At 40.0% G+C, this 27,551-nt stretch overlaps 1 protein-coding gene across 1 annotated transcript in view; it reads right to left on the reverse strand.

Annotated features, from left to right (window-relative positions):
• LOC126082518 (contactin-associated protein-like 3) overlaps positions 1–27,551 on the reverse strand; it is a 314,347-nt gene that overhangs the window by 186,357 nt on the left and 100,439 nt on the right. Inside the window, 1 exon segment of the mRNA XM_049895019.1 lies at positions 13,633–13,780. Coding sequence (XP_049750976.1) covers positions 13,633–13,780 — 148 coding nt within the window.

Raw genomic sequence — 27,551 nt, forward strand, 5'->3', positions numbered from 1 at the left:
CAAGGAAGGTCAGCCTAATTGGACTGGATTAAAAGCAAAGAGGTTTCCGGGATAAAATGAAAGCTTCAAAGGTCAGCGGAGCAGGGGCTGGGGTCTGGGGAACTTGGTTTGAGGGGACTTCTAAGTCAATGGGCAAAATAATTCTATTATGAAAACACTCTGCATCCCACTTTGAATTGTGGCGCCTGGGGTCCTAAATGCCAACAAGCGGCCATCTAAGATACATCAATTGGTCTCAACCCACCTGGAGCAAAGGCAAAGGAAGAACACCAAGGTCACACGACAACTAAGAACCCAAGAGACAGAAAGGGCCACATGAACCAGAGACCTACATTATATTATCCTGAGACCAGAAGAACTAGTTGGTGCCCGGCCACAATCGATGTCTGCCCTGTCAGGGAGCACAACAGACAACTCCTGAGGGAGCAGGAGACCAATGGGATACAGACCCCAAATTCTCATTAAAAGACCACACCTAATGGTATGATTGCGACGAGAGGGATCCCAGAGACAATGCTCCCCAGAACTTCTAATGGCACAGGACAGGAACCATCCCCGAAGACAACTCATCAGGCATGAAAAGGACTGGTCAGTGGGGGGGAGAGAGATGCTGATGAAGAATGAGCTAATTAAATCAGGTGGACACGGGAGAGTGTGTTGGCAACTCTTGACTGGAGGGGGGATGGGAAGATAGAGAGAGATGGAAGATGGCAAAATTGGCACGAAACAAGAGACTGTGGGGGCTGACTCAATAGGGGGAGAGCAAGTGGGAGAAGGGAGTAAGATGTATGTAAACCTACATGTGACAGACTGATTGGAATGGTAAATGTTCACTTGAAGCTTAATAAAAATCAAAAAAAAAAAAGAGGGAGAATGTTCTGCATCCCACTTTGGTAAATGGCGTCTGGAGTCTTAAAAGCTAGCAAGCAGCCATCTAAGATGCATCAATTTGTCCTAACGCACCTGGAGCAAAGGAGAATGACTAACACCAAAGAAACAAGGAGAATATTAGCCCAAGAGACAGAAAGGGCCACAGAAACCAGAGACTCCATTGGCCTGAGACTGAAAGAACTAGATGGTGCCCAGCTACCACCAATGACTGCCTTGACAGGGAACACAACAGAAAGTCCCTAATGGAGCAGGAGACAAGTGGGGTTTAGAACTCTAATTCTAGTAAACAGACCAGGCTTAATTGTCTAACTGAGACTGGAGGGGCCCTGGAAGACATGGTCCCCAGACTCTCTATTAACCCAGAACTAAAACCATTGATGCCAATTCTTCAGACAAAAATTAGACTGGACTATAAGACATAAAATGATATTTGTGAAGAGTCTGTTTCTTAGTTCAAGTATATATGTGAGACTAAATGGGCAACTCCTGTCCGTAGGTGAGATGAGAAGGCAGAAAGGGATAGGAGCTGGTTGAATGAACACAGGAAATCCAGGGTGGAAAGGAGTGTGCTGTCACATTACATAGAGAGAGCAACTAGGGTCACATAACAATGTGTGTATAAATTTTTGTTTGAGAAACTAACTTGAGCTGTAAACATTCACTTAAAGCACAATAAAAAATTTAAAAACAAAAAGAACTATCTCTATGGAATCAACGTGATAGCAGCAACTTGAAAGATTAGATAGAAAACTTAGGAGGCAGTGAGTTTATGTTAACAATGGAGGAACAACTCAGAAAAGGAGGGTGAGAATGGCTGCACAACTCGAAGAACGCAGTCAGTCAATGTCACTGAATTGTATATGCAGCAACTGTTAACTTGGTGTATGCATTGCTCAACAAAATAAACATAATTTTTTTATTTAATAAATGTTATCTACACAGAAAAAATAAAAAAAGTCAGCCCCAACAAGCTCTCAAAAAATGCTGATTGGGGACAGCTCTCAGGTGATTTTCCTTGAATCCAATCTACCCACTAATTACAGGTTCCCTTAGCCCTCATATCGTTGATCGCTTTCTAGTCTTAGTGTTCAGTTGCAATGCTAAATTGAACTTATTTCCATTAGTCCACTGAAGTATGATTTTCACTATTGTAAGAACCAATATAATTTAACATATCCATCATTAACACAAACAATTCACAATAAAATTTATTTGGAGAATAACATCAAAATAATGTATTAAATTACCATTTAGCACCACACATAGTAATAACTGTTACAAGAAGCCTTCAGGAAAAATGTCTTCATATGTTAATCAACTATTTAAATACTAGATAATGGAGGCCACTTATTATGGGTTACAACAAAAATCAGTAGTGTCCCTCAATTATAAGAGTACCGAATCTATATTTCAAAAAGAATAGGAGAGAATATAATACCTGAAAGTAGAAAATGTTTTCCAATTTAATGTGATTTTAGTTTACGATCAGTAGTTAACTGAATTTATATTTTGATCCTTGAATCACTAAAAATATTATTAAAGTAGGCTCCTTATATACTATCTCATTAGGAAAAAAAATCCATTTAACCAGCATTTAGACCACACCAGTGCTGGTAAATTCACATCCTCTTGATCTAGTTCCACAGGGGCCCTTCATTATGGTGATGATAACAATGTAGTGTGGCAGTTTAGACAAAGGACTATGAAGCTGTCCCGTAATGGTTGGAGTCCTGGTTCCACCATTGAAAAATACTTACTTTCTCTGTGTCTCAGTTTCCTCATCTGTTAAAGGATAAAAGAGGCTCCCCTGCATAGCACTTCTGTGAATATTAAAGAACTTAGTATTTACACAGTGTGTACAGCAGTGCTTGGAACATGGTCAGTCCTCAATGGGTGTTGGCTACATTATTGTTATTGTCAGGGCATTAGGCAAAGTAAAGGATAATAGTTAAAAACTGCAAATAGGACAAGTTCTAACCAAGACAGAGTAACAGGGGGCAACATTCACCCTCTCACTTGAGTGTACACAACCCAAGAAAAAAGAGAAAATGGGGGAAAAATACATGAAACAATGGTTTTCAAGACATTTGGCATTGAGCAACAGAGGAAAGTAATGCTTGAGAGATAGGAAACAAACAAGATGTGCTCTATGATTGCCTGGGTTACTGCCTTGAGAAAGTTTCCAAGGCGTGGAGCAGGAAGGGGAAACTGAGATGGAGGCTGCAGCACCCTCTGAGAGGGAAGACAGAGTTGAGATCTAGTGAGAACAAGGCAGAGTCCACAGGCAGAATACAGGAGAAGAGAAAGATGAACAGACAGAGATCTTGGAAGACCTGCGAAAGATTCTTCTAAAGACTCTGCAATACTGCAGGGTATTGGTCAACACAGGCATGTAAGGAAACTCACCAAGGCTAGGGAAAGAAACAAATGAAATGATTAATTGGAAATAGTGCCCAGGATGCACAAGGGCCAAGAATAGTGCCCATTCCTACCATCCAGACTGGAAACCTCATAATTCATGAATCATTAGGTAGAGTACTCAGAAGGGTCTTCCTTCAGTAACCAACACAACAACAATTGTACTGGGGAATAATTAGCCCTAGAATAAATACTACTCTGATCTAGCCTAGCAAATCTTAAAAGCAAGGCCTGAAAGGATCAAATTATGTCCAAGTAACCAAACTGTGTCCTAAAATAAAGCTCAAGAATATAAGGACGCTAAAACATCCAGAGCCCAACAAGGTAAAAATCTCAGTGCCTGGCATTCAGTTAAAAATTTCCAAGCACATGAAGAATCGGGAAAGTACAACCCAAAATGAGGAAAAAAGTCAATCAAACTTTACACAGAACTGACCAGATGTTATAATTAGCAGAGAAGGACATTTAAATGGTTATTAGTAACTGTAATACACATATTTAATAAGTTAAGTAGATGCATAAAAGATACTAAAAAAAAACCAAACGAAGTTCTACTGGAGAAAAACACAATGTATGAGATGAAAAATACACTGGATGGTATTAATGACAGATTAGGCATTGAAGAAGAAAAGATTGGAGAACTTGAAGATATCAAACCTGTTGCCATCAGCTTGATTCTGACTCATAGCGACCCTATAGGACAGAGCAGAACTGCCCCCTAAGAGTTTCCAAGGAGCACCTGGTGGATTTGAACTGTCCACCTCTTGGTTAGCAACTGTAGCACTTAACCACTACGCCACCAGGGTTTCCTTTGAAGACACAGTAATAGAAATAAAAAAGAAAGAAAAAGTAATTTTAAAAAATGAACAGAGCATCAGCAAGGTGTGTGCAAAGTCAAAATCAAGCACCCTAATATACGCAATACCTAATATATGGTAACTGAGGACTCCTAAGGGGGAGGGGGTGGGGCTATAAAAAATATTTGAAGAAACAATAACAGAAAAATGTCCAAATTTGATGAAAACCCACAAATCCAAAAAGCTCAATCAATCTCAAGCACAAGAAACAGAAGAACAAAAGCAAAGCGCTTCAGAAGCAAATTGCTCAAAATCTTAAAAGCAGTTAGAGAAAGGCTGACATATTATATTCAAAGGAACATAGATACGGATGACTGCAGATTTCTCACTTGAAATGATGAAGTAAGAAGACAGTGCAGCAATGTCTTTAAACCATGGAAAGAAAAAAAAATCTGTCAATGCAGTACTCTATCCTGAGTAAAAATAACTTTCAAAAATGAAAGTAAAATATGGATTTTTTCCGGCATACAATTGCTGGAAGAATACCTCACCAACAGAGGCACAGTACAAGAAATGTCAGAGGAAGTCTTTGAGGAGAAGGAAGATGATACCAGATGGAAATATGAATCTATACGAAGAAGTAAAAATTACCAGAAATGTTAATTACATGGGTAAATACATAAATCTGTTTAAATCTAAATCTCCTTGAAAGATAATTAAAATGGTGGGATTTCTGGAATGGCTGAGTGAGAAGCCTGGCAAATTCTCTCCTCAAAAAGCAATGATAAAACTGGAAAAACTTGTCAAAAATAAATTGAAGAGTTCTGGAACTTGACCAAAAGCATACAACAAATGGAGAAGCATTCGTTTATGAAAATCCACTGAACCTCAGTTCAAATAGGGGGAGTCCATGGTGTCTTATTCTGAGGCTGCTCCCAGTTCCATGGCTCTTGTTTGCCCCCAGGTCCTTGGCATGGAAGTTGTACCAGGTCTGGGGGGCAGAGCATGGGGAATTCTACCCTACAAAACTCTGTCAACAATAGCAATCTCAGTGACAAACAGTCAGGGAAGGCTGATACCACAGCTAGCCTGAGGCCTCAATACTGATTGCAGCAAACAAGTGACGGGCAAACTAGCCTGAAATTTAATAAGGAACCAAGTTTGTATGGGGCCGGGGGGGGGGGGGGCGGGGAGCAAAGAATGTGTCTCTGAAAAAGTGAGCTTTAAGCAGAGACCTGAATGATGGATGTAGATAGCCAGGGTTAAAAATGAGGAAGAAACATTTCAAGCAGAGTAAATGACATGTGCAAAAGCTTTGAGCAAGGAAAGGGCTTGATACAAGGAATCAAAAAAGAAAAAAAAAAGAGGTATGATGGGGAGGGAAGCAAGATGCAGTGGTTGGTGGTAGGAGGTGAACTGGAGGATCCTTCAGGGACAAGGTCATTAGGGATCTGGTAAGCCTTACTGAGAAATTTCAATGTGATTTAAGAGCAACAGAAAGCTACTAGAGGTTGTAAATAGGCAAATGATTGCATTAGATTTGCACCATTCAAAGGTAACTTAGCAAAAATGGAAAGAATATAATGAATAGAGACTGGGAGACCTAAAATAAGACAGCAATTGCAGGAATTCAGGGGAGTTCAGATTTGCATTATGTCGATGAGTTGAGCTAAAGAGAACTGAGGAGATTTAAAGTATAATTTAGAGGCAGAGTATACACTTTGGTGATTCATTGCATGGATAAGGGAATGGGGCCAAGGGTGACTCCCATGTTCCCGATATCAGGACCTGGAGAATGGCAGAACCATTAACCGAGCGAGACAAGGAATAATGGAGGAAGAATAAGTTCGGGGTGGAGGTGAGCCAGGTCAAGAAAACAATTTGGGTCTTATTATGTTTTATGGACTGTGGGACAGCAATGTTACACATGAAAAAGCACCTCTTTTTCTTCTTCTTCTTCTTATTGTGCTTTTAAGTGAAAGTTTACAAATCAAGTCAGTCTCTCATACAAAGATTTATATACACCTTGCTACGTACTCCTAGGTGCTCTCCCACTAATGAGACAACATACTCCTTCTCTTTACCCTGTATTTCCCGTGTCCATTCAACCAGCTTCTGTCCCCCTCTGCCTTCTCATCTCCCCTCCAGACAGGAGCTCCCACATATTCTCATGTGTCTACTTGAGCCAAGAAGCTCACTCCTCACCACTATCATTTTCTATTTTATACTCCAGTCCAAACCCTGTCTGAAAAGTTGGCTTTGGGAATGGTTCCAGTCTTGGGCTAACAGAAGGTCTGGGGACCATGACCTCTGGAATCCTTCTAGTCTCAGTCAGACCATTAAGTCTAGTCTTTTTACGAGAATTTGAGGTCTGCATCCCACTGCTCACTTGCTCCATCAGACCTTCTCTGTTGTGTTCCCTGTCAGGGCAGTCATTGGTTATAGCCAGGTACCATCTAGTTCTTCTGGTCTCAGGCTGATGTAGTCTCTGGTTTATGTGGCCCTTTCTGTCTCTTGGGCTCATAATTACCTTGTGTCTTTGGTGTTCTTTGTTCTCCTTTGCTCCAGGTAGGTTGAGACCAATTGATGTATCTTAGATGGCGGCTTGCTAGTGTTTAAGACCCCAGACACCACACACCAAAGTGTGATGCAGAGTGTTTTCTTAATAGATCTTATTATGCCAATTGACCTAGCTGTCCCCTGAAACCATCGTCCCCAGACCCCTACCCCTGCTAGGCTGGCCTTTGAAGCGTTTGGTTTATTCAGGAAACTTCTTTGCTTTTGGTTTAGTCCAGCTGTGCTGACCTCTCCTGTATTGCATGTTGTCTTTTCCTTCACCAAAAAATAGTTCTTGTCTACTATTTAAGTAGTTAATACCCCTCTCCCTCCCGCCCTCCCCACTCTCCTAGCCATCAAAGAATATTTTCCTCTCTTTAAACTATTTCTCGAGTTCTTATAATAGTAGTCTCATACAATATTTGTCCTTTTGCAACTGACTAGTTTCACTCAGCATAATGCCTTCCAGATTCCTCCATGTTGTGAAATGTTTCACAGATTCATCACTGTTCTTTATTGATGCATAGTATTCCATTGCGTGAATGTACCATAATTTATCCATTCATCCGTTGATGGGCACCTTGGTTGCTTCCATCTTTTTGCTATTGTAAACAGTGCTGCAGCGTATGTGGGTGTGCATACATCTCTTTGTGTAAAGGCTCTTGATTCTCTAGGATATATTGCAAGGAGTGGGATTGCTGGATCGTAGTTCTATTTCTAGTAAAGCACCTCTTTTTGTCTTAATGATTGATCCTATTATCCAACTCTGTGGTATTTCAGACATCACAGGTCATTTCAGGTTTCAATTTCTAGTAATAAATTGTTATATTTAAAAATTGTATTTTAAATGCATAAAAGCCATTATATATGTTTAATTTAATTTAGAATTACAGCAATTCAACTTGTTTTGGTGCACTATGCAACCCAAAAAAAAAAAAAATTACAGTTGATTCCAACTGATAGTGACCCTATAGGATAGGGTGGAACTGCCCCATAGGGTTTCCAAGGAGCGGCTGGTGGATTTGAAATGCCAGTCTTTTGGTTAGCAGCAAAGCTTTTAACCACTGCGTCACCAGGGCTTTGACTGATATTACTTTCAACATTTATTTTCAGCAAAATCTTTACTTGTACTATTTTAGATGCTATTATTTGCTAATAAGTTTAATTTGGGAGGTGATTAAAAATAAATCAGTGAGCAATTGTGTAATAATTTTGATAGAAATTACATAAATTAAAATAATGTAGAATAAGGTCTATTATAGATAAAAATATGAGAGGCTATACTTTTTCATATGACTTTAGGGTAACATTATTTTAATTTTAATATTTTTCTGATGAGCATCAAATGGAAACCTTAAGGCTATATGATTAAAGTTCAGGGAAATTTATCCTTTTTATTCTTACCCAAAAACCGAACCACATCTGTTGCCATCAAGTCGATTCTGACTCAAAATCTATCTTCTATTTATACTTTGACATAAACTGAGAATCGGAAACCCATCCCAAAATTTAGCCAGTCTACAAAGAATATGTGTTTTCCCTACCTATACTGGCTCCTGGTGGCACAGTGGTTACAGCACTCACAGCTGCTAACCAAATGGTCAGTGGCTCTAACCTACCACCGCTCTGCTGGAGAAAGATGTGGCAGTCTGCTTCTGTAAGGATTTACGGCCTTGGAAATCCTATGGGGCAGTTTTACTCTGTCCTAACATTATAGGGTCACTATGAGTTGGAATCAACTTGACAGCAATGGGTTTGGTTTTTTTGGTTTGGTACTGGCTCCTCATTTTCTAATGGGTTAGGAATTATGCTTTATTCATGTTAACTCACTATGGGGCTTTGCACACAGTAAAAGACTGAAATGTGTATTGAACTGAACTAGTGAAGTAGAGAAAATACATTTTCTCTAGTGTTTTAAATATTAAAGTAGAGGGAATGCATTTTTCTAGTTTGTTTTAGTATAGCTGCATAAGATGTGATTAATCTCTAGTTTTTAAAAAATGGCGCGGGTTCTGTTCAAGATATAGCTGAGCAGCCTGTTCCACTCTTAAACATAACAAACACCCTAAAACCTTACAACATGCTTTCTCCTATTCACAATGCGTGATTGAGAGCTTGACATAACTAACGCCATAATGATGCTCTAAGTAATCTCTAAACATTTTTTTATGACACCAGCTGCACCGGTCTCTTCCAAAGGGGTGTGAAGCTCTCTCAGCTCCTGTGGCCTCGGTCTCTCTTCTCTATTTTGTTCTCTTGAGAAATGGCCTTCAGCCTACAAAACGGCAGAAAGGCTCCTGACGTTTTTAACCTACAACTTTCTTTCTTGCTGTCCTTCTCAGCCAGAGTGGACTTGGCAGAACAGTTCCACTAACTGAGAGATTCTTATGTGAGTTTTTTCAGCCTGTTGCAAACATACTGATTAGAGTCCAGATGTCTGACATGCATATCTTTAGTTTAATAAAGAGTTTCTTGTAGTTGTTTTATGATGTATAATACCATCTGTAGACTATGTGCTCAAAACATTAGGTAACCCTGACCTTGCCCCTAATAAACTCTCCTGCTAGCTCTTTAGAATTAGACAGAATTTGGGAGAAATTTAACCCCCTCTGTCTCTTGAATACCGCTATTCAATAAAGCCCTCTTACTGCTTACCTCCTCCTGCCTCAGTATTGGCTTTGTGGCAGGCGGCTTGAATCCACAATTTGCGGTAACACTAGCACTATTTCTAATCTAGTTTAACTGTTTTCTAAAAGATAACAGATCATTACCCTCTTATATGGCTACAGACAATTATTAACATTTCTCAGGTTTTTTTTTTTTTTTTTCCTTCAGCAGGACAACTTCCACTCTTTGGTCCCATTTCTTACATTCCTCTGAGCGTAAAATCTAAACTGAAATCTTCTAAGACCAGTACTAAATGGCCAGAGGTTTGGTATGTAGCCTCCTCTCTTAATAGTCTTCTCAAACATTTCAAAATGTGCTTTCTTTGTTTTACAGAATGTAAAAAGTAGGTTTATAGATATTGACACATGCTGAGCCTGTTAAATAAAACCTATATTTTTTCACTGCAACAGTCAATATTTAAAAAAAAAAAAAAATGGACACAATAGTTTTAAACACCAATGACTTGTTCTAGTCCATTCTCCTCTTCTCTCCCTCCTCCTTTTGTTCCCACTGCATGACCTGAAACAGGGCTGGATAGACCATATTGACGATTGGCAAACCCCATGCAGGCCTCAACATTCCTGTTCTTATTTATTCCACATTCTTAATAATTCCTTCCTTCCTCCCTTCCTTTTTTCCTTCCTTCCTTCCTCATTCCCTCCCTTCCTCCCTCCCCCCTTCCCTTGTTATTGTTGTCAACTGCCTCTAAGTCAGCTCTGAATCATGGTGACCCCATGCACAATGAAAGCAAATCCTGCTCAGTCCTGCTTATCCCATGATTGGTTTAGAATTGGACCTTGTGATCCACAGGGTTTTTATAGGATGATTTGCATAAGTAGTTCACCAAATCTTTCTCCCTAGGCCATCTTAGGCTGGAAGCTTGTTCAGCATCATAGCAATACACAAGCCTCCACTGACAGAGAGGTGGCGGCTGTGCATGAGGCACGTTGGCTGGGATCTCTCCCAAGTCTCCCGAATGGAGGGCAAGAATTCTCTCACAGAACCATCACTGCCCCTTGCCTTAGGCATAGAATCAATAACACAAAATTACAACAGTGGGGCTAGTACAATGCAGTATGCGGAAGGGAATAGTGCAGGTGGCTATGGGATCACTTGAGAATGACAACTAACATGAACACAGGATGTCTTATCAGGAAAGAAGGGACAGAAGAGACCCAAAAGATGAACAACGATCTAGTTAAAGAAATGAAGGGTGGATGCAGGAAAAGCATCTGGGTCCTTGGGGTTTCAGAGGACTGAGCCCGATCAAGGCTATCAATTTATAATTGAGCCGGCACTATTTCAATGTTGTTGAAAACTCATGAAAATGGATGAGAACGGAAAGAGAGAGTTCTTCAGAGTGAAACACGAGGCCTAGAACAAATGTTAGGGGATATCAACACTGAATGGATGGGATGCCAGACAGTGGTGAGGGAAGACAGGAAAATACAGCAGTACCTAAGAGGCATCATGGCAGATCCCTGGCCTTGCTGTTCAGGTGAGCAAAGACTCTGACAGAAGTCCCTTACCCCCAGTCTAGAAATGGGAAAAGGGCCTTCAGAGTTGAGAAAATGTATATGCCAAGCCAAGAAACCATGAAAGTGCATGAGTTTTAAAGGAATAATGAATATATCATTATAAATGAAGTGTAAAATAATGAAACCAAAAAGAAAGATTGCATCTAAGAGACATTTTATGCCGAGGTAAACAACCTGGACATTATTCTCAATGTAAGCTGGGTAGTGAAAACACAAACAAAAAACAGATAATAACTATCACTTTCAGTAACAAACCGTATCATATTAAATTACCATCAACAATAAAATGCAAAGTGCTATGCTTAAAAGGTTATTCTTATTAATAATAAAAATAAAGACAACAAAGAACCACTACTATTAAAAGAGGTATTCTGCACCAAGACAAAAAGGTGCTCAGCGTCATTAGCCATCAGAGAGATGCAAATCAAAACCACAATGAGATAGCATTTCACTCCCACTTGGATGGCCAAGAATAAAAAAAAGTAAAGAAAATAAATGTTAGCGAGGATGTGGGGAAATTGGAACCCTTAGCCATTGCTGGTGGGAATGCAAAATGGTACAGCTTTTGTGGAAAACAATGTGGTGGTTCTTCAAAAAACTAAACACAGAACTACCACATGATCCAGCAATTCCACTCCCAGGTATATGCCCAGAAGACTTGAAAGCAGAGACTCAAATAGAGATTTGTACACCAACGTTCACTGCAGCACTATTCACAATAGCCAAAGGGCGGAAACGACCTAAATGTCCATCAACAGATGAGTGGATAAACAAAATGTGGCACATTCATACAATGGAATACTACTCAGCCAATAGGAGAAATGAAGCCTTGATACATGCACAGTATGGATGGAGCTGGAAGACTTTATCCTGAGTGAAATAAGGATAACATCAGTCACAAAAGGACAAATGCTGTATGACCCTAGTTCATTGCGCAGTGCCTGGGATCTTAAAAGTCTGCAAGCAGCCATACAAGGCACAACAATTGGTTTGTATTTGCCTGGAGCAACAGAGGAAGGAGTGTCAGGAATAGAAGGAGGATATGGAACATGTCGCTAATTGCCTCTGTGAACAACTGCCGCTTTTGCAATGAGACCAGAAGAACTGGATGGTGCCTGGTTACCATTAATGAACATTTTGATCATAGACTCTATAGGAGAATCCAGATCAAAAGAGGGAAAATTCAGAACAGAATTTTAAATTCTCCTGGACTCTAGACTTTCTGGATCCATGGAGGCTGGCTGAAACCCTGAAACTACTGCCCTGAGATAATCTTTAAACCTTAAACCAAAAATATCCCCAACAGTCTTCTTAAAACCAAACAATAGCTTAGCTTAACTAGTAAAAAATGTCTGCCTTGAGCATTATGATCTTTTTAGAACTATTTATATGGGATCAAATTGACAAGAGTAACTTGAAAGATTAGAAAGAAACCTTAGGGGCAGTGAGTTTATGTTAATGAGGGAGGAACAACTCAGAAAATGAAGATTATAATGGTTGGACAACTTAAGAATGTAATCAATGCTCAATTCGTGTATGTTTTGCCATGTATACACTTAACAACAATAACAAAATAAATACAAACTTTTTTTTTAATCATAAAAAAGAAGTACAGTGAGTTAGTTTTCAAGCAGTGGTGATATAGTATCTGTCTGTATATTTATGTCTATTATGTCCAGACACGTTATCAGGAGGGACCAGTCCCTGGAGAAAGACATCATGCTTGGTAAAGTGGAGGGTCAGCAAAAGAGAGGAAGACCCTCAATGAGATGGACTGACACAATGGCTGCAACAATGGGCTCAAGCATAACAACAGTTGTGAGGATGGGGCAGGACAGACAGTGCTTCCTTCTGTTGTACAAGGCTCGCTATGAGTCAGAACTGACTCACTGGCACCTAACATGAATCACAACATTGTGCCTGGCAGCTCATGTTTGCTGCACTTACAGTTCGAACAGATCCCATGACAGTTGCACGGCCAACTAGTCTTTCTGGGGATCAGGCAGCAGCTTTGATCTCCCTGGTACTGAACCCTAACCCAAGAAGCAGCAGTGATATCTCCTCGTGAAGGAACATCAAGCTAATGGCAAATCCCCATCAAAGAGCATGTTCTGCTTTGAAGTCAGTAAACATGAAGTTGTTTGCAGAGTAATGAGAGAAGGAGAAGCCAATTTCATAGCATCAAAGAGAAACTAAATATCAGCATCTTAGCCATTGCAGCAGTGAGTACATTTATAGGTCCAAGAGACAAAGGGGTAGAAGGAAATGGCCAGGGTCAGGAAGAAAAGATGGTTGATAATAAAACAATACATTCTGTGTTTAATAGTCCATGGAAATACGAACACTGGAAGGCAGAGGCAGGATTAGGAAATGGAGTGAAAGTGGAACATGTCTATGTCATTAGAAAGAAGCCATGAAGCCAAGGATGAAAGTCATCATTTAATCTGGGTTGGGGTTGCATGGGCAAGCCTCTTCAGAAACCCTTCACTGTCTGTACAGTTACCAAAGTTGAAATGATATAATTGGCATTCAACAACACAATGTACCCCACAGAGCCCACGCCCTCCCCATTCCTGCTCTACCAGAACCCCTGAGCTACTGCTTCCATGGTCTGTGTAAGCCGTTTTCCCCCAGAAGCCCCTTCCTGGTTCCTGTCTGACCAAACATGCCCATCACTTACTGCTGCAAAAGTCCTCATCCAACCACAGCTGACTGATGGCTCTACTACCCTTGCTTAATTTTATGACTTATCATAAAACACTTACTATATGCACATCCGTACACTTCAATCCTCATCCCAATCCTGCCCTTAGGGTTCCAGGCCACAGGAAGAAAGCGCAGGAACCTGGCTTCCACGGGAGGCTGGAGTCTGTAGTGCACCACACTGTCGGCATTTGTGTTTCCTGGAAAACCCTGGGAGAAACGGAGAGAAGGGATCAGGGTATCTGCAGAATATTACCTCTCACATCAATAAGCAAGGCCTGGTTCACTTCGTTAATATGCAATATGCCTTCTTTAAAGAAATACTGTCAATACTTAACAGAGATGTAACAATCTCTCCTCAGTTCAGGGGTTAGTTACAACTGTCTAAATTGTCCTTATTTACAGTGTAGTTTAAATTTCACTGGCATCATTAAACTAGCTATAAAAGGCTTGCTTTTAGAACTTTGCTCATCCCCTAAAACACTTTTCCTAATCTCAGCATAGTCAAGACACTCACACGGAACTACACTCTTAAAAGCAACTGAACACAATGATAACTTGCAAAAGATCTGCAATGAGAACACTAGACCCTTGATTTGAAAGCTAGAAGGGACCTAGAAAATCTCCTAGTTCAAAAACCTTAATGTATAAATGCAAAACTAAAGTTAGGGCAGGTAAAAACATTCTCTGGAAGTTGGAAACTTGTCCAGGACTGGATCCCAGGGCTCTGCATTTCAATCTCAATGTATGTGCCATGTTATCAGGCAGCTCCACATCACCAACATTCACCGGAATGTGGGAAAGTACAACCTGCCACAAGACAGACAGCCGTGCCTTCGCAGTCATAGCACCTGGCTTTACGCTAGGAGAGGTCAGCATGACAGCAGAGCAAGTTGTTATAAATAATGTTTGACTTCTTTTTCATTTCTTTTTTTTTTTTAATGTTAATCTCAGCCTCTGGGGGAACCAAAAAAAAGGGAAGAGTTGATGCTACTATATATACACATTTATCATAGACACCTTACTACTGATTTCCACCACCCTTCTGTCAGTTTGTCGTAAAGCAGTGGCTTGAGTGTTACTCTGATTCTGGAAGCTATGCCCTTGATATTCCAAATATCAGCAGGCAACCCATGATGGACAAGTTTCAGTGGAGCTTCTAGACAGACTAGGAAGAAAGGACCAGAGATCTACTTCTGAAAATTAGCCAATGAAAACCTTATGGATCACAACGGAACACTGTCTGACTTGCTTGCTTTGGACACGTCGACAGGAAGGTGCAACCATTGGAGGAGGCCATCATGTTTCATAAAATTTGGTGTCGTTGTCAGGTACTGTCAAGTCAATTATGACTCATGGCAACCTCATGCGTGCAGAGTAGAACTGTTCCATATGGTTCTCAAGGCTGTGACCTTGCAGAAGCAGATTGCCAGGCCCGTCTTCCAAGGCATCTGGGTGGGTTTGAAGCTCCAATCTTTTGTAGTAGTTGAGCACCTAGCCATTTCCACCACCCAGAGACTCCTACGGCTGCCTAACATCCCACTGTATGTATATACCACACTTTGTTTATCCCTTCATCTGTTGATGGACATTTTGGTTGTTTCTACCTATTGGCTATTGTGAACAGTGCTGCAGGGAACGTTGGTGTACAGGCTTCTGTTTGAGTTACTGCCTTCACTTCTTCTGTGTATATACCTGGGATTTGGATTGCTGGATCATATGATAATTTTAGGTTCAACTTTTTGAGGAAACACAAAAGTGTTTTCCACAGTGGCTGCACCATTTTACATTGCCATCAACAGTGGAAAAGGGTTCCGGTTTTACCACAACCTTGCCAACACTTGTTTTCCTTCTTTCTTTCTTTTTTTGGATCATTGCCATTCTAATGGGGGTGAGGTGATATCTCCTTGTAGTTTTGATATGCATCTCCTTAACTGCTACTGATGTTGAGCATCTTTTCATGTGCTTTTGGCCATTTGAATATCCTCTTTGGTGAACTGTCTGCTTAAGTACTTTACCCATTTTTTTATTGGGTTGTTTGTCTTTTTGTTAAGTGTGTCACTCTCAAGTCAAATAATGAATATGTGTTCTCTTGGTTTGTTCCTTTCTCAGGAATTGAGCTGGCTTGAGCTTCAGAGGGACTTAGTATGTTATGTCCATCTCAGCACAGGCCCCATCCAGAAATTTATGGTATTAAATCTGATCATCTTATTTTAATAATAAACTCTGAGATCTAAGGAAAGTTCCAAGATGAACAAGATTGAGGAAAAGGAAGATAAATCAGAAAAGAAGAAAGAAAGAAAGTCCATAGAGCCTGTACAGAAAAGCAGTAACTTGGCAGGCTAAGATGGCCATTCTTAGAAAGGCCTCCTGGCAAGGCTGGCCCTTGGCTGGTGTCTATGAACTTGAATTTCAGTAGCATTCTCACCACTCCCAGAACTGAGAGGAATAGCTCACTGTACCTAAACCGTACAAATAATGTGGTTTATGCTAAACACCTGCTTCCTTCTGGGAGTTTGGAACTTTGATATGTGCTGGACACTGAGTCTCTAAGGAGCTCCCTGGTAGACAAAGTTTCACACATTATTACAACTCACTGCTCGAAGACTTAGGCATGCTTGTGTGACTCTGCGGCCTCCACAAAGACGTTGCCCACTCTGCCACATTTCCCCCCCTCGCAGTCTGCCAAGCCACAGCTTCTAACTGCTGTTTGGCCAGACCACGCTATGGCCCTAACTGCAGTTTGAATTTGGTGCCAGAACCCCACATGTGTGCAAGCCAGGATTTTGGCACATTCACAGGACCTGAAGAGCTGTGTCCTCAATCTGTCCTCAGATGTGAGCATCACCGACATGATTCAGTATCTGGACCTCCAAATGTGGACATGGGAGGGGTAAGGCTGGAAAGTTCTGGGCACCAAACCTAACCCTGAGACGCCACTGGAAATAAAAAGCTCTCCAGCCCCCTCAGATGAGGAGCGGGTGGTCTTTCGGCTGCTGGGGCCCACGTTGCTCCTTGTCTGGGCAAACAATAAATTTCCACTTTCTGTTTCCCTTGCAACTGGTGGTGTGGCATCCATCTTCTTTCGATCAGCTAAGAGGACAGGACAAGAACCCTCGTTCGGTTACAACTCCATTGGGAGAGGATGCTAAAGTTTGTGCCTGGTTTCCTCAGGACTTCACACCACCTACCTTTTCACTTTGCTAATTGTACTTTTTACCCTTTTGCTGTAATAAATCATAGCCATGAGCCCTCCTAGCAAATCATGGAACGTGGGGTTAGTCATAGAGATTCCCATCATGGGGACCAACCAAGTAAAACCACCAGAGGTGAAGAATCAGGAACTAAATCCAGCCTAGAGAGGTTCTCTATAGGACATTTGTTACTTCTTTGAGAATCACACTGAACTCTATCCTAAGTTGCATCACCTGAAACAAAGGGGCCTTCCCTACTTACAGATCTTTTCTTGCACATTTACATATTTTTAAGTACCAATTACATGACACAGAACACACAACAGAAATATGCATATAACTTCAGAGAATTTTATTTGTAAAAGGGCAACTCTATAAGGATCTCTCAAGACTTTGCTCACTTGGCTAGTTCATTGCTTTTGGAAATGAGATTACTATTGAGCTTACAATGAAATATACAAATGAATAAATGTGTTAACATCTTTTTTAACTGTTAGGTTTTAGTAGACAAGTGTAGCCTATGTCTGGTAGGACTAATACTTAGATAATACCAAAGCATAAGAAAGGAAAAAACTAGTAAACATTAAAATCTCACACTGTTAGGCATCTTGAACAAAATCTCTACTTCCCAGTAAATCATTCTGGACTCAGCCTAAACCAGAGTACCTGAAATGACCCAAAGATAACATCTGGTGACAATTTAGTAATTTCTGGGGGAAGTGCATTGCCACTGACCAATTAAACTCTACACCAAGGATAATTCTTCTTCAAACCTAATTTTGACAGCTCCTGTAAAGATATTTTTCTTTCTTTCCAGAGGATAATTGACTGTTTTAATTGGGAGAAACAATAGACAATCTAGCAGTCAGAAAAACTAAACCCATTTCCATCAAGTCAATTCTGACTCATAGCGACCCTGTAAGACACAGTAGAACTGCTCCATAGGGTTTTCAAGGAGCAGCTGGTGGATTCAAACTGCCAACCTTTTGGTTAGCAGGTGATGCCTTAACCACTGTGCCACCAGGGCTCCAATCTAGCAGTAGTGGGATGAAAATTTTTCCATTAAAATTTTCCTTTTCAAATTGAAATTTTATATTTATCTTAAACTGTTTATTAAAAAAATATATAAGCATTTAATATCACAGAATTTTTCTATTATTTGTACAAAAAACACTTGCGATTTTTGAGTGGTAGCAGCAATTCCGCATTCAAAGAAAGGGTTTTCTTAAATAGGATTTACCCAAATATGCTTTAAAATATGCCAAGATCGAATAACTGTTTTTCAACTAATTGTGTACCTAAAGCTGTTTTGGCAGTTTTAGTATAGATAATTTTTCTTGGCATTTTAAACTTGAGTAAGCAATACTATTAAGCCAAAATGATTAGGGCTACATGATTCCCATTGTAATTCAAAATTAACTCTTATATAAGAAAAATTAAATTTCAAATAAGGTAAAATAAACACATATTTGAAAAGTAAGTTGAAATAAATATTAAAAATAAGTTGAAGAATTTATTTTAAAGAAAATAACTATCCTCTCTCACATGTAATTGTCATTTCAGTTGGAAAGCTAAAAAGGCTGTGTACAGGCCAGAGCAGAAGTTGTTGTTGTTAGGTGCTGTCTAGTCATTTTCAACTCATAGCAACTCCACATGACAGGGAGGAATTGCTCCAGAAGGTTTTCTAAGCTCTAATCTTTACAGGAGCAGATTACCAGGTCTTTCTCCCACAGAGCTGTTGGGTGGGTTTGAACTGCCAACCTTTCAGTTAGCAGTGGAGCACTTAACTGTTGAACTACCAGGACTTCTTAGAGCAGAAGTACTGGGAGACAATTATCTATGGGTTTTTCATGTTCTCATGAGCAGAAGCACTGACTGCCCTTTGTTCCACACGAGCTTTTCAAGGATGTTTATAAAGCAAGTAGCCTTGTAAGATCATGTCTCTCTACAGAGCAAAGGGCAGGAATGGTTACTGCCCAAAAACTTGGGCTCCCTAAACTCAGAGTTCTTCTCTTATAATAGAACCCACTACATGTGCAAGCACTATCTGGAACCATCCATATCACCCTGTGTGACTTAGGGGCAAGGTAACTAAGGCAAATATGTTGTAACTCCTGCTGCGGGTTAGTCCATGAGCAATAATGTCCTTTATCTCTGGCCGAGGAGTCTTGTGTCTTCTACCAGCGTCTATGATACTATAGCTGACTAATTTGTTTCAAGTAGGATAAAATCTCAGACCCTTCACAGTTCTTGATAAGAAGACTTACATTTCTCTCCCAGAAGCCCATCCCCTGAATGATGAGGGTCTGTTGGCTTTTAGAGAATATATGGAAAAAAAAAAAAATGAAAAGGCATGTGAATAAATAAGTCATTATGAAAAGTATCTCCATTTAATATTTGGCATGCTATTTTATATGTTTTGCTCTTTCATTTGTTTTTATTAATGCATGATGATCATTTAATTTTTGAAGACTCATTGTTTCCTTTTTAAAAAAATGTTACGTATTATGTAATGTTTATTTGTTTTTAATAGAAAATAACAAAGAAAAAAACAAAATGTTGTGAGCAGTCTCCTTAGTCAGAAGATCTCTGTTGATATATAAAATAAATAAACAAATAAAAAAACACATAGACACTCACAGACAGAAAAGTCAAATAATACAGAAAGGTTTAAAAAATGAAGAAGCTACTCTTCCCTCATTTTTAGATATTTTTCAGTGTTCATTGTATTGCCTTTTCCTTTTACATTTAGTGCATTTCCTCCTGCTCCCATCAATCCCTTCCTTTTCAGATTCTCTAGTAGGGATCTCCACAGCTTGAGGTAGGGCAGACATCAGGTTCCCCGTTTAGGGCACAGCAGCTGCTATCCCTCTGTCATGGGTGTCTCCTCCACCATTGACAATATTGTAGAGAAGCTCTAGCCTAACCCCCAGCTGCTGGGGAAATTTTAATATCAGCAAATACTTGGACATTCTTGCTCCCAACAGGGAAGTAGACTGCGCCCATAAAGGCTCCTGATCTTTCTCATCTGGACCCTCCCCTTACCTTCTCTCTTCCAAAAGGGAAGCAGGGAGAGATTCACCTTAAGCAACTTAACAATATTTCGAAAGGCAGATCAGGAGCTCATGTTTGCTTTAACCATTTAGAAGCAGGATTTACTACATCATTCTCATGAACTGCTTATTATTTATATTTAATTAATATTTGGTATAATAAAAAGCCTGCATTCATTAGCTATATATTACATTTGCTGAGTTCTAAGTTTTGCTACATTACATTCTATCTATGTAATTTCAGTTTTCAGGGTGTGTTACTACAGTACACTTTCCACCTAAATAAAGTTTTATAAAATTATAAGATACCTATATTATGTTAGGTGTACAATCCAGATGTTTTTCATTTCAGAGTATTTACCTCAATACATCTGTGTGCTTTAATGATCTCATTTATAATCTTGGGGTATGTTCTAGATTCTTTAAAGATGCAGGTAAAACTATTATCCTGGGATTTTAGAGTCACAGGGGATGATTATATCATTCATGAGTACCTGGTAGGGTTTGTTCCTCCATGGGCCTCATGACCAGCTCCTCTCACCACAGTGACCCCCTCAGTCAGTGGCTACTCTTTTACCATTTTAGAGACTAGGATGCCTGGCTCAGAGAGACTCAGTTACTCACACAAAATCATCAGCCAGTTACAGTCAGCCCTGGATTCTCATCCAGGGCCGCCTGACCACAAGCCCACAGACCCTTAGCTATTTTTAGAAATATGCTCACAGAAGAGATCTCAGAGCTCATCTTTCCCAACCCTCCTCATTTTGTTTAATAAATTTGTTTTTAATAAATGTAGTTAATAAATCACTAAATATGGGACCTTGGACAGTTTCCTTAAGCCATTTGTGCCCGGTTTCCTCATCTGTAGAATGACAAATAGCACTCACTTCAGAATGATGCTGTGAGAAGCAGCCTGGCATATAGAACTCTTAGTATTATTTATGTTATAGACATGAATGCATCATTACAAAAACTTGCAGAATAAGCATACAGAGTAAAACATGTCAATGACCTCTTACCCAAATGCCCACTCTCCTTCCAGGGGTCACCAGATCAGTGGTCGTGTGTCCTATCCTTTAACATCATAATCATATATATTGTTTATTTGCACAAATACCCAGAATTATCTTTGTGTGTCATAAAGTACATAAAATCACATTTTATGGATTTTTCTCCAACTTCCTATTTCCATTAAAGTCACTCGTACCCTGCAGATCTCTTCATATCAGTACACATCAGTCTCTCTCATACTTTTAAACAGCTGCATGATGCTACATCAAATAGACTTACCATGATTTATCATAAATTGATAAACTTGTAGGTAGTTGTCAATTTTTTGCTATTACAAACTGTGCTACAATTAACACTTCAGAAGACAAGTGGGAGAGAGGAGATTGTCCTTATTTGAATAAATCTATATTTTCTATTCCTAGGGGCAATATGGAGCCCTGGTGGCACAGCGGTTAAGCATTTGGCTGCTAACCAAAAGGTTGGAAGTTCAAATTCACCAGCTGTCCCTTGGAAACCCTATGGGGCAGTTCTACTCTGTTCTATAGGGTCGCTATGGGTCAGAATAGACTCAACGTCAGTGGGTTATAGAAGCAATGTTTCTAAGCTAGAAGTTTTACACACTGCTAAGTAATCACTTCTTACTTGTATGAGGACCTGTTTTTTTTATGCATCATTTCAAATCAATTACTCATGCAAAATACACAGCATTTTATCACTAGGCCACAAAAGGCTACCAAGAAGGTATCACTGTCTTAGTTATCTAGTGCTGCTGTAACAGAAACACCACAAGTGGATGGCTTTAACAAAGAGAAACTTATTCTCTCACAGTCTAGTAGGTTACAAGCCCAAATTCAGGGTGTCAGCTCCAAGGTAAGGCTCTCTCTCTTTGTTGGGCCTGGAGGAAGGTCCTTGTCATCAGTCTTCCCCTGGTCAAGGAGTTTCTCAGGCACAGGGACCCCGAGTCCAAAGGACACGCTTTGCTCCCAGTGGTGCTTTCTTGGTGGTATGAGGTCCCCTGTTTCTCTGCTCATTTTTTTTCTTTTATATCTGAAAAAAGGCTGGTTTAAGACACTATCTAATCTTGCAGATCTCATCAATATAACTGCTGCTAATCCATCTTATTACATCGTAGAGATAGGATTTGCACACATAGGGAAGGCACATCAGATGACAAAATGGGAGACAATCATACGATACTCGGAACCATGACTTAGCCAAGCAGACAGATATTTTGGGGGGAGGAGGGGCACAATTCAATCCATGACAGTCACTGTGGTTTAAATAAACAACTTTCCAAAATTTAGTGAACTTTACATTGGTTGAAAAAATTTTACTAGCTTGAGGAAGACATGTTATAAAATTATCCATAAAATAATGACAATGGAGATGATGATGTTTTCAGTTTGTTAAGAATTTCTCATGCATGAAATCTTGAGACAAGCATTTTGCTTAGATCACCTCATTTAAGTTATCATAATGACAATCATTCTCACCTAAATTAGGCCTCAATCAATCTGACCAGGTCAAATGCAAGGAAGATTTTGATGATGTTCCCCAGTTTATAAAGCAAAATTGGATTTTAATTACTTCTTTTCTGTATTATTTCACAGACACTTGACTGAAATGCTAAGGAGCCCTGGTAGCGCAACAACGAAGTGCTCACCTGCTAACCGAAAGGTTGGTGGTTGGAACCCATCAGGGGCACTGCAGGAGAATGACCTGGTGAACTGCTCCACTAAAGATTTCCAAAACCGACTGCCATTCAGTCAACTTTGACTCATAGTGACCCTTACAGGGCAGAGCAGAACTGCCCCATAGGATTTCCAAGGCTGTAAATCCTTAGATATGCAGCCGAACGCTTTACCCACTGTGCCACCTGGACTCCTTCCTTAAAGATTACAGCCTAGGAAACCCTATAGGTCAATTCTACTCTGTCATAGAGGGTCCCTTTGAGTCTGAAACAACTCAACAAAAACAACAGACTAAAATTTTACAAGAAAATTCCTTATTTTAATATGGTAGCTCTTCTCATGTTTTATCACAAGGCTTAGTTATAAATATTTCAGAAATACAGATATAGTTTTATTACCAGCACATCTCATTTTATTGCACTTTCTATATTGTGTTTTGTATAAATTGAAGGTTTGCCACAACACTGCATGCAGCAAGTCTATCAGAGTCACATTTCCAACAGCATATCCTCATTTCGTATCTCTGTGTCACATTTTGGTAATTCTCGTCATATTTCAATTTTTTTTTTATTATTATTACATCTGTTACAGTGATCTGTGATCAGTGATCTTTTACGTTACTACTGTAATTGTTTTGGCACCATGAATCACGCCCACAAAAGACTGCGAACTTAATCGATAAATGTTGTGTGTGTTCTGACTGCTCCACCAACCAGCCATTCCCCGTCTCTCTAGCTCTCCTCAGGCCTCCCTATTCTGAGACACAAGAATATTGAAATTAGGCCAATTAATAACCCTACACCTTTAAGTGTTCAACTGAAAGGAAGAGTCACATGTCTCTCACTTTAAATCAAAAGCTTGAAATGATTAAGCTTAGTAAGGAAGACATGTCAAATCCAATTCAGGTGGAAAGCTAGGCCTGTTGTGCCAAACAGTTAACCATATTGTGAATGCAAAGGAAAAGTTCTTGAAGGAAGTTAAAAGTGCAACTCCAGCGAACACACGAATGATAAGAAAGCAAAACAGCCTTATTGGCGAGATGGAAAAGGTTTTAGTGGGTTGGATTGTAGATCAAACCAGCCACAACATTTCCTTAAGCCAAGGCCTGATCCAGAGCAAGGTCCCAACTCTCTTCAAGTCTGTGAAGGCTGAGAGAAGTGAGGAAGCCTCAGAAGAAAAGTCTGCAGCTAGCAGAGGTTGGTTCATGAGGTTTAAGGGAAGAAGCCGTCTCCACAACATAAAAGTACAAGGTAGAGCAGCAAGTGAGGATGTAGAAGCTGCAGCCAGTTATCCCAAAGACTGAGCTTGTTGATGAAGGCGGCTACGTGAAACAACAGATTCTCAGTGTGATGAAACAGCCTTGCATTGGAAGAAGCTGCCATCTAGGACTTTCATAGCTAGGCAGGAGAAGTAAACGCCCGGCTTCAAAGCTTCAGAGGACAGGCTGACTCTCTTGTCAGGGGCTAATGCAGCTAGTAACTTTAAGTTGAAGACAATGCTCAGTTACCATTCTGAAAATCCTAGGGCCCTTAAGAATTATGCTAAATCTTACTCTGCCTGTGCTCTATAAATGGGACAACAAAGTCTGGATGGCAGCGCATCTGTTTACAAGATGGTTTACTGAATATTTTAATACCACTGTTGAGACCTACTGCTCAGGAAAAAAGATTCCCTTCAAAATACTACTGCTCATTGACAAGCACCTGGTCTCTCAAGAGCTCTGATGGAGATGTACAAGGAGATTAATGTTGTTTTCATGCCTGCTAATACAACATCCATTCTGTAGTCCATGGACCAAGACTTATCATTTCATAAGGCTACAGCTGCCATACATAAAGATTCCTCTGACGGACCTGGGCAGAGTAAATCAAAAAACTTCTGGAAAGAATTCACCATTCTAGATGCCATTAAGAGCATCTGTTATCCATGGGACTAGGCCAAAATATCAACATTAACAGGAGCTTGGAAGAAGTTGATTCCAACCCTCATGGATGACTTCGAGGGGTTTAAGATTTCAGTGGCGTAAGTAACTGCAGATGTGGTGGAAACAGAAGAGAATTGAAATTAGAAGTGGAGCCTGAAGATGCGACTGAATTGCTGCAATCTCTTGATAAAACTTTAAGGGATTATACTTGTTTCTTATGGATGAGCAAAGAAAGTAGTTTCTTAAGGTGGAATCTACTCCTGGAGAAGATGCTGTGAACATTGTTGAAATGACAACAAAGGGTTTAGAATATTACATAAACTTAGTTGATAAAGTAGCAGCACAGTTTGAGATGACTGACTCCAGTTTTGAAAGAAGTTCTACTTTGGGTAAAATGCTATCAAACAGCATCACATGCTACAGGGAAATCTTCCGTGAAAGGAAGAGTCAATTGATGTGGCAAACTTCACTGTTGTGTTATTTTAAGAAATTGCTACAGCCACCCAAACCTTCAGCAACCACCACCCTGATCAGTCAACAGCCATCAACATCAAGGCAAGACCCTCCACCAGCAAAAAGATTATGACTCCCTGAAGGCTCAGATGATGGTTAGCATTTTTCAACAATACAGTATTTTCTAATTAAGGTATGTACATTGCTTTCTTAGACATAATGCTATTACACACTTACAGTATAGGATAAACATGACTTTTATATGCACTGGGAAACCAACAAATTCATATGACTTGCTTTATTGCAATATTCCCTTTATTGCAGTGGTCTGGAACAGAACCCACAATATCTCTGAGGTATGCCTGTATGTGCTTTATAAATAAATAAGAGCAAGAATTTATCTTATACATAAAAATGCTAAAAAACTGAGATGTTGTTATTGTTGTTAGGTGCCATCGAGTCGGTTCCAACTCATAGCGACCCTATGCACAACAGAAGGAAACACTGCCCAGTCCTGCGCCTTCCTCACAATCGTTGCCACATTTGAGCCCACCATTGCAGCCACTGTGTCAATCTACCTTGTTGAGGGTCTTTCTGTTTTCCGCCGACCCTGTACTCTGCCAAGCATGATGTCCTTCTCCGGGGACTGATTCCTCCTGACAACATGTCCAAAGTATGTAAGACGCAGTCCCACCATCCTTGCTTTCAAGGAGCATTCTGGTTATACTCCCTCCAAGACAGATTTGTTCGTTCTTTTGGCAGTCCATGGTATATTCAGTATTCTTCACCAAAACCACAATTCAAAGGTGTCAAGCCTTCTTCTGTCTTCCATATTCATTGTCCAATTTTCACAGGCATATGATGTGATTGAAAGCACCATGGCTTGGGTTAGGCACACCTTAGTCTTCAGGGTGACATCTTTGCTCTTCAACACTTTGAAGAGGTCCTTTGCAACAGGTTTGCCCAATGCAACGCGTCTTTTGACTTCTTGACTGCTGCTTTCATGGCTGTTGATGATGGATCCAAGTAAAATGAAATCCTTGACAACTTCAATCTTTTCTCCTTTTATCATGATGTTGTTCGTTGGTCCAGTTGTGAGGATTTTTGTTTTCTTTATGTTGCGGTGTAATCCATACTGAAAGCTGTGGTCTTCGGTCTTCATATTAGTAAGTGCTTCAAGTCCTCTTCACTTTCAGCAAGCGTCATCCACATATTGCAGGTTGTTAACAAGTCTTTCTCTAATCCTAACATTCCGTTCTTCTTCATATAGTCCAGCTTCTCAGATTACTTGCTCGGCATTACAGATTGAATAGGAATGGTGAAAGGATACACCCCTGACACATACCTTTCCTGACTTTAAACCAATCAGTATCTCCTTTTTCTGTCTGAACAACTGCCTCTTGATCTATGTACAGCTTCCTCATGAGCACGATTAAGTGTTCTGGAATTCCCATTCTTTGCATCAATATCCATAATTTGTTACGATCCACACAATCAAATGCCTTTGCATAGTCAATAAAACACAGGTAAACATCCTTCTGGTATTGTCTGCTTTCAGCCAGGATCCATCTGACATCAGCAATGATATCCCTGGTGCCACGTCCTCTTCTGAATCCGGCCTGAATTTCTGGCAGTTCCCGGTCGATATACTGCTGCAGCTGCTTTGAATGATTTTCAGCAAAATTTTGCTTGCATGTGATATTAATGATATTGTTCTACAATTTCCACATTTGATTGGATCCCCTTTCTTAGGAATAGGCATAAATATGTATCTCTTCCAGTCAGTTGGCCAGGAAGCTGTCTTTCATATTTCTTGGCACAGACGAGTGAGCACTTCCAGTGCTGCATCCGTTTCCTGAAACATTCCAATTGATATTCCATCAATTCCTGGAGCCTTGTTTTTTGCCAATGCCTTCACTGCAGTTTGGACTTCTTCCTTCAGTACCATTGGTTCCTGATCATATGCTACTTCTTGAAATGGTTGAATGTTAACTAGTTCTTTTTGGTATAATGACTGTGTATTCCTTCCATCTCCTTTTGATGCTTCCTGACTCGTTTAATATTTTCCCCATAGAATCCTTCACTATTGCAACTCGAGCCTTGAATTTTTTCTTCAGTTCTTTCAGCTTAAGAAATGCCAAGTGTGTTCTTCCCTTTTAGTTTTCTATCTCCAGCTCTTTGCACATGTCATTATAATACCTTACTTTGTCTTCTCAAGCTGCCCTTTGAAATCTTCTGTTCAGTTCTTTTACTTCATCATTTCTTCCTTTTGTTTTAGCTCCTTGACATTCCAGGGCAAGTTTCAGAGTCTCCTCTGACATCAGACCAAGTCTTTTCTTTCTTTCCTGTCTTTTCAATGACCTCTTGTTTTCTTCATGTATGATGTCCTTGATGTCATTCCACAACTTGTCTGGTCTTCAGTCATTAGTGTTCAATGTGTCAAATCTAGTTAGAATCAATAATTTAAGCCTAAGCATGTGATTGACTACAGTCTACAGAAGGACTATATAAATATACAAAATCAACTTTCTAATTATTTGGTAAATTAGGAAGTACGATTTGAGGTACATTAGAAATGGTCGGTCACTCTCAAAAGATCCCTTCAATCCCTTCCCATTATGTCTGAGGTGACATCGTGGCACTGAAATATTGAGT

This window comes from Elephas maximus, chromosome 9, assembly GCF_024166365.1.
Source record: "Elephas maximus indicus isolate mEleMax1 chromosome 9, mEleMax1 primary haplotype, whole genome shotgun sequence".
NCBI classification, from domain to species: domain Eukaryota; kingdom Metazoa; phylum Chordata; class Mammalia; order Proboscidea; family Elephantidae; genus Elephas; species Elephas maximus.